This window comes from Crocuta crocuta, unplaced genomic scaffold, assembly GCF_008692635.1.
Source record: "Crocuta crocuta isolate KB4526 unplaced genomic scaffold, BGI_CrCroc_1.0 scaffold334, whole genome shotgun sequence".
Taxonomy (NCBI): Eukaryota; Metazoa; Chordata; class Mammalia; order Carnivora; family Hyaenidae; genus Crocuta; species Crocuta crocuta.
In genome coordinates, this window is record NW_027533260.1 from 2,102,142 (window position 1) to 2,110,446 (window position 8,305).

Sequence of the window (8,305 nt, forward strand, 5' to 3'; positions counted from 1 at the left end):
CGCTGACCCCCCCCCCCCCCCCACCCCACTGCCAAGGGCCCCGGGGAAGCGGGAAGGCCCCCACTCCATCCCCACCAACCCCTTCTCTTCCTGGGCTCACCATGGTCTAACTTGTTGGCTTTGACGATCTTCACCGCATAATCAGAGATACTGGAACACTCGATCTGGGGGCCCAGGAAGAAGCGAGGTGAGACTCCCCCACTCCCACCCTCAGCCCTGATCTCCCTCCATCCAATCCCGGAGCCCGGAGGGGGCCCTCTCCGGCCCCAGGCCCAGGCCCAGGCCCACCTGCCTGCCCAGGACACTCACCCCGATGACCTTGCGGGCTCCGGCCTTGGCAGCAAACATACAGAGGATCCCCGTGCCCGAGCCCACGTCCAGCACCACCTTGTCCTTGAAGAGGTGCCGGTTGTGAAACATGGAGTTGCGGTATGTGAGAGTGCGCACCTCATCTTTCAGCATCTCCTGGGGGGCACGAGGCACAAACGTACCATGAGGGCGCCTGCGTCGCAGGCTGGCCTCTGACACCACTGGCGGTCCAGAGAGCTGGAGCTCAGCCCTCCCACTTCTTAGTCCCCTTGGAAGAAGTCATTTCCCTTCCATGCGCCTCAGTTTCCTTATTTGCAAAATCAGACTGGATGGACTAAATTCCCTCCCACCTTGGCCGGATTCTATTGTTGCCTCCTAAGCCCTGGTGATCTCTGGCTTTTACCCACTTAGTGCCACTGAACCGTCCGCTTAAAAAAAAAAAGGAAAAAAAAAGATATATTTTGTTATGTACACTTTAGCCCAATTAAAAAAAGAAAAGAGTCCTTACAAAAGGAAAGAAAAAGCAAAAGTCCTCAGAATCCCTTCCCAACCGCTTTCTGGAATCTCAGCTTCCACGAGGTGCAAATGGGTCCAGAAGCCCTGTGCATCCCGGGCGGGAGAAGCTGGGGAACAGTCCCACCGCCAGACACTAGAGGGCGGCAGACACCGGCCGACCATGACCTCTGGCTGGAGTCTCAGGCAGGCGTGCACGAGCCCCAACCCCAGCCTCCCGCCCCAACCCCAGCCTCCCGAGAGCACGAGAGCCCAGGCAGAGCTCGTCTCCAAGGCAACGGCTGCGAGAGGCGACCCTGGGGTGTGTGTGCCTCCTACCCGGAGGGGCGGCGAGGCCCACTGCCAGGGGAGGCACTGCGCATGCGTGGGACACCGAGTTCTAGCCCTCCGGAAGATGCACATTAACCCCCTCAAGGTGCGGCGGCTGTTGGAGCCGCTCACACTCACCTCGTGAATGCCGAAGTGAGCATAGGAATCGAAGTAGTAATCTTTGGACGTCATGTCCTCGGCATTGGGCTTCTCGCTGCTTTCTGCCTGGCCACAGGAGACCTGGGGGGGTGAGGAAGGGGGAACGGGAGCATGGGTCAAATCTGGGGACTCTCCAAGCCCTCTTAAACCTCCAGCTCCCTGCTTCTCCCTCCCGAATCGCACCACGGCAACCCTACAGCCCCCGCCTGCCATCTTGCCCCCTCCAGAACCCCCAAAACCTAACAACCCCATTTTCCTCTTCCAGGACCCCCCCAGAGCACCATCCAGGGGAGTACCCCGATACCTCAGCCACGCCTACCATCTCTCCAGTCTCTCTGCCCCCGTCTCTAGCTCAGCCCACAGCTGGGGAGGGGAGGGGAAGGCAGAACTGAGGCAGACACGGGAAGGGCAAAGGGGGGCTGGAAAGGGAGTTAAGGAAGTAGCCACAGTATTTGGGGAGGCCAGATGGGAGCCACAGACCTGCAGGGGGTTTGTGCTAACGGTTTGGGGGCACGGGGTGAGCTGGTTTGAAGCAAGAGGAATCATGGTTAGCCGGCTAGAAAGGGCCTGATGTGTGGCAAGATATATTTATGTGGGGAAGGGTCTCACAAAAGGATATTTACTTCTTCAAGAGGCGGCTGGAGGCTCATCCCATTAGCCAAGGTGGCTACAAAATTCTAGGAGAGAGTAACAGGGAGAAAGGATTAGCTACTGGGAGTGGCTAGGCAAGGGCCAGGCCAGGGGACCCCCAGCTCACAGGGGAGGGGGTGTCTGCAATTTGCCTATTCCTTGACGGAGAGTGGTGGCAGAGGGAGCAAGTAAAGAGGCAGGGCTGTTTTTAAAAAGGGGAGGGGGAGTGGGGGGAGAAGAGATGGGGTTCTGTCCCAGCTACGGCTGGAGAGATGGTGGCCCGCCCCCAAGTTGTCCCTCTCTGGCCGGGCACCTGACCATCCACACCTCCCCCATCCAGGCCAGAGGAACTGGCACCCGCCAGGCACACAGGCTCTGCCAGCTGTCGCTCCCCCTCATCATCTAATCTCCCCAGATTAGGTGACACTTCCTGACACACACACACACCCCCATCCTGGGGTGCCAGGAGTAGCTGGGGGAGGGAGGGCAGCCAGGTTGTGCCCACTGGGCATCTGCCACCGCGGCAACCAAGGCTCTGCTCTGAGAGGGTTCCAGAAAGGAGGTGTGGCACACAGGCACCCCCACCAGCGCTGGCCCCGCCGCCCCCCCAGCTCCTACCTTGGGCTCGGGGAGCCCCCAAACAAAACCAGCCGGAGCCAACCTCCTAGCTTAGTACCCTCTTCCCAGGAAGGTAGAGTCCCAGGGAGGAGGCCAGACTCTGGAACCTCCAACCAGTGAATACCCATCCCAGGCCCCAAGCAGCCCCCCCACCCCTGCCTATCCGCAGGGTGTGGGGCCAAGTCCTGAGACAACTTCTAAGGAAAGTATTTCCTCCACCCACACAGACCCTGGTCCCGGGGGCCATCCAAGGAGGGTAGGAGTCATTGGAGTGGCCCCTGGGAGCTGCCTGCCCCCAGCGCTACAGGGAAAGGGGGGGGGGGGAGTCCGGAGGCCCCATCAGATTACATCTCTTCCAGATGTGACCATCCTCTGGGCCCCAAGAAGCATGAAGTCACAGACGTGACCCACGGAGCGCCAAGCTCCACCCCCTTTCTCCCAAACCAGCGAGGACACCTCTAAAGGGTGACTGGTAAGGGGATTTCCCAGTGGGACTCATTTCTGAACACCACTACCACCACGACCAGACAGGTCCCAGGAGAGCCTGAAACAGCAGCGGAGCGAACCCCACATGGCTGCAAGAGAACTAAACCTCTCAGGAAACCATTTCAAGCCTCCAGGCTCGGGACCTCAAACACGGCTTCAGGACGGGGGACGTCATACTCCACCTTCGCGTATGCGCCGGGGAGAGAAAGCTCTCCAAAAGGAGATAAACCCCCGTAGCTTATATCCCACCACATCCTTTTCACAGCGGACACTCTCCCTGCCCTCGCCCGGGAGGGCTCCAAAGGGGAGGTGGGCTTTGGGGCACGCCCCATGAAAAAGATGTCCCTCCCACACACCCAGAAATGGCCACAAGGGGGTGCACGACGCCTTATCGGGAGAAATCTCCTTCAACTAGAGGCCCCCCCACCACCCAGAGGGAGGTCACAGGAGCATGCCCCATCCCCCAGCTCCCAAAGTCCCGGGCAGGGGAGAATCCACGGACAGGAAACCGGGGGCCCGGAGGGAACCAATTCTTCCTCTTCCTCCAATCCCAACCCATGAGTGCACGAAACCTGGACCGAAGCCTAACCAGATGCCCAGGTATCGGGAACCGGGTGGTAGAGGGTCGAGATACACTGCCCCTCCCGAAAGACCGTTTACTTGTCGGAGTTAAGTAAGCCCACCCCGAGGGGTACGGAGCGATCCCGGGGGAGAGGGCTGGGGGCCTCCGAGGGAGGGTCTGAGCCTCCTCTCCGCCCCCCCGGGGCGCCCCTCCCCCGGTCGGGGGCGGGGCCTTTGTCCCGCACGTGGAGCCCGCCGGGCCACCGGGCACGGCACACCCCCTCCCCACCCACCGTGCCGCGGCCACGTGGGGGCCTGGCCGGAAGCGCCCCCAGCCCACCCCCACGTGGAAGGGGGCACGACACCCCCAGCCCGACCGGGTGCCGCAGGCCCCCGAAAGCTGGGAAACCCGCATCTCAAACTGTATCCTGGGATCTGGAGCCTGCGCCTTCCCCTCCTTACGTCCGAGACCCTCCAGCCCCAATCCGCCCATTCGAAGCCCCTTCCCCACGACGAAGGCACAAAACATCGACCCCAAAACCGCCCCCCACCCCCGGCGGCGCTCCAGGCGCTCACCTCCATGATGCAGTTCGCGGCTTCGGCTGCCGCCATCTTCACCCGCACCTACTCCTCCTCCTGCCGCCGAGACCCCCCCCTTTCTCCGCACTCCCCCGGGACCGCCTTATACCGGAGGGTCCACGGCCCGCCCACCACGGCCCCGCCAGGAGATCTCATTGGCAATGGAGGCGGCCCGTCTGAGAATATCGTCTATCAATTGGACAAAGAAGACGCCCATCAAAATTGACGGGCCCGCCCAGTCTGGTGTGCGGAGCCCCGCCCCCCTAAGTCGACGGGATGGGAAAGACGGCCCGTCTATCGCAAGAACCGCGACTGTGATTGGGCAAAGTTTACCAGAAGTTCCCGCCCATGTTCCGCTAGCACCGCCTCAAAGCTTCCCGGCGGGCCCCGCGCTAAGCAGACATCTTGAAAGAGAGCTGTCCATCACCTAAACAACCCGCCTCTTAGTAGCTACTATTGGTTTAGCCAGAATGTGATGTCATGAGTCCTTTGGCCCGCTCTCGTCAAGCTGCTGGTCTCAAGGAGAACGCGGCGATTGGCCCACGAGGAGGGAGGAAGGACGGTCTTTAGGCTCCAGCGATTGGCCCAAAGGAACTGTCACTCCTCAGCCATTGGGTGGATTCTCCCAGCCCTAGGGGCGTTCAGGAGAAACAAGGGAGCTTGTGCCCACTCACCTGAGGGACTGACAGGCGACGTTCGAGAGGCCCAAAGAAAAGGAGGGTTTGTCTGCGTCCGAAACAAGTCAGCTATAGGACTCAGGCCTCACGATATATAGCCACCTAGTCCTCTAACTGACTGTCCCAAGCTGTTTAAATCTGACAACCCCACTCAAGCCACTTGGCCTTTGCCGAGTCCCTCCTGCTGGGAACACTCCCCTCCCTTTGCCTGTCAACTCCTGTACATCTTTTTGGGCAAACCTTAGATGCCACCTCCTCAGGAAGCTTTTCTCCCCTTGCAGAAAAAAAATGACTACAGACCTTCCTGACTTATGACGGCGTTACGTCCCTGCCCCCAATAAACTCATCTAAGTTGAAAATATCAAAAGTTGAAAACGCATTTAATCCCCCTAACCAGCCGAAAATCATAGTTCAGCCGTGTCCGGAATACTTACATTAGCCTACACTGGGGCGACATCATCCAACACAGAGAGTATTTTATACTTAAGTGTGAATATCTCATATAATTCATTGAATGCTGTAACATGGTTTTAGGAATACGGAATGGTTGTATGTGCATTGGTTGTTTACCCTCATGATTACATGGCTGTGAGCTGTGGCCTAACATCATGAGACTGTCATACAGCAGATCACGAGCCCAGGAAAAGATCCAAATTCGGAGTGTAGTTTCTGCGCAGTGTATCCTTTTCACACCAAAAATTGTAAGTCGAGCGGTCGTGAGTGGAGGATGTCTGTAGTTGAAGGTGACGCATGCAGTGGAATTATATCACCCCAGAAATTTCCTGCATGACTCTTTGCAGTCAATACCTCTCCCAGCCACCCGGAAGCAATCACTTTGTTTTCTGTCGCTCCAATGTAGCCTTTTCTTTTCTAAAATGTCATATGAATAGAATTATACAATATGTTCTCTTTTCTGTTCGTCCTCTTTCACTCAACATAATGCTTTTGAGAGTCATCCCAAGCTGTTGCATGTAACATTTGTGCAATCCTCTTTATTGCCTAGGAGAATTCCATTGTATGGATGTATTACAGTTTATCCATTTCCTTGTTGATGGACATTGTATACTTTGGGGGGCTATGAGTAATAAAGTGGCTATTCTGTTCATGCATGAGTCTTTCTGTGGATGGACACTTTTATTTCTCCTGGGTAAATCTAGGAGCAGATGGCTGGGCTGTATGCTAGGTGTGTGTTTAACTATAAGACACTGCCAGAAAGTTTTCCAGTGTGTTCTACCACTTTGTGTTCCCATCAGTGATGCATGAAGAGCCCCTGTTGCTCCATATCCTCACCAGAACATATGAAGATCAGTGTTTAAGTTTAACCATGCTAGTAGGTATGAAGAGGTGTGACATTGTGGTTGTCCTTGGCATCGTCCTGACCCTAATGTTGAGAGTTTTCTCATGTGCTTATAGGCCATCTGTAAAATTTCTTTTTTATTTCTTCATTTATTTATTTTTAAGAGAGAGAGCACGAGTGCTACTCTTAGGGTCATTTTAAACAATGAAATCACCATAAAAAGTACAAATTTGCAGGGGTGCCTGGGTGGCTCAGTTCGTTAAATGTCCGACTTTGGCTCAGGTCATGATCTTGCGGTACGTGAATTCGAGCTCCGCATTGGGTTCTGTGTTGACAGCTCAGAGCCTGGAGCCTGCTCCGCACTGTGTCCCTCCTCTCTCTGCCTCTCCTCGGCTGGCACACTGCCTCCCTCTCTTTTTCTCAAAAATAAATTAACATTCAAAGAAAAAGTACAAATATGCAAAAGATGTAGCACATAACAGATTGAGGAAAGGATACTTGTTTGCAGTATGAAAGCTGAAACAGGAAGGCAGGGTGTCATTTGGCTCAACCTTAGCCGAAAAGGTGCATAGTGAATGAGTCAAATCTTTTGCTGCTCTGGGCGTATGCATGCCTACCAACCACCACCGTGAGTGTTAATTTGGGGACTACAAATAAATTTTAGCGAGTAGGCAAAATTCACAAATTTACAATCTGTGAATAATGAGAATCAACTGTAATTGACTTCCTTTGTAACCCTTTACATTCCATTTTATGTATTTTACAAACATAATTTTGTGAAGGGGGTTATAGCCCTAAAATGGTGACAACCCCCTGGTCTATAGGTAGATAATGAGTAATAGGCCAAAAAGACTCAGAGGGGCACCTGGGTGGCTCAGTCAGTTGAGCATCCGACTCTTGATTTCAGCTCAGGTCATGATCCCAGGGTTGTGGGATCGAGCCCTACATTGGGCTCTGTGCTGAGCGTGGAGCCTACTTAAGATTCACTCTCTCTCAGAGTGCCTGGGTGGTACGGTTGGTTAAGCGTCTGATTTTGGCTCAGGTCATGATCTCACAGTTTGTGATTTTGAGCCCCCACCTTGGGCTCCGTGCTGACAGCTCAGAGCCTGGATCCTACTTTGGATTCTGTGTCTCCCCACTCTCTGCCCCTCCCCTACTCGTACTCTGTCTCTCTCTCTCTCCTTCAAAAATAAAAATAAAATTTTTTTCTAATTAAAAAAAAAAGATTCTCTCCCTCCCTCTGCCCATCTCCCTGCCTCACACTCTCTCTAAAAATAAATCTTAAAAAAAAAAAAAAAACGCTCAGAAGGAAGTGAGAAGAGAAAAATGAGGAAAGGGTGATGTTCTGGATTCCCTGTATAGGAAGGTCATAGCTTTCTTCTGGAACTGGTTGGAAAGACTTCCTGACCATCAACACAGGAGTAGCTTGAATAAATAAATCATGCAGTAGGAAAAAAATGTAATTAGCTGGAATCATATGTACAGATATCCTCAGGTCTGCAAGTATGTTCAGGTGACAGGCACTTATAAGTGCTCCACAGAAATATTTCTAAAATGAATGAATTGGCTCTTTGTTCAATTTATAAGCCAGACAGAGAGAGAGAGAGAGAGAGAGAGAGAGAGAGAGATCTGAGCCGAATCTTCTACTTACTTATTTTTGAAAGTTTCTTTGTTTATTTTGAGAGACTATTTTTTGAAAGTTTATTTATGGGTGCCTGGGTGGCTCGGTCGGCTGAGTGTCTGGCTTAGGCTCAGGTCATGATCTCGGGGTTCGTGGGTTTGAGTCCCGCATTGGTCTCTATGCTGACAGCTCAGAGCCTGGGGCCTGTCTTCAGATTCTGTGTCTCCCTCTCTCTCTGACCCTCTCCTGCTCACACAGTCTCTCTCTCTTTCTCAAAAATAAATAAAGTTTATTTATATGTTTTGAGACACACACACACACACACACACACACAGTGAGTGGGGGAAGGGCAAAGAGAGATGGAGAGAGAGGATGTCAAGCAGGCTCTGCACTGTCAGCGCAGAGCCCGATGCGGGGTTCAAATTCAAGGACCATGAGATCATGACCTGAGCCCATATCAAGATGCTTAACCTACTGAGCCACCTGGGGGCCCCCAAATCTTCTTCTTAGAACTCTAGTTCTCAAGATAAAGGACAAACCATTAAA

The 8,305-nt window shown here is 53.8% G+C and overlaps 1 protein-coding gene across 4 annotated transcripts in view; it reads right to left on the reverse strand.

The window, feature by feature from the left end:
• PRMT1 (protein arginine methyltransferase 1) overlaps positions 1-4,265 on the reverse strand; it is a 9,406-nt gene extending 5,141 nt beyond the window's left edge. The window contains exons 1-5 of one of the 4 annotated variants that reach the window (XM_077747093.1): positions 4,162-4,250; positions 1,914-1,967; positions 1,270-1,371; positions 310-465; positions 101-164 (exon numbers count right to left, since the gene is read on the reverse strand). In XM_077747093.1, coding sequence (XP_077603219.1) covers positions 101-164; positions 310-465; positions 1,270-1,371; positions 1,914-1,967; positions 4,162-4,197 — 412 coding nt within the window. In that variant the 5' untranslated portion in view covers positions 4,198-4,250. Of the gene's footprint in view, positions 1-100; positions 165-309; positions 466-1,269; positions 1,372-1,594; positions 1,692-1,913; positions 1,968-4,161 lie in introns of those variants that run through there. The other 3 variants (XM_077747094.1, XM_077747096.1, XM_077747095.1) reach the window with 3 other exon arrangements.
• Positions 4,266-8,305: the final 4,040 nt, after the last annotated feature.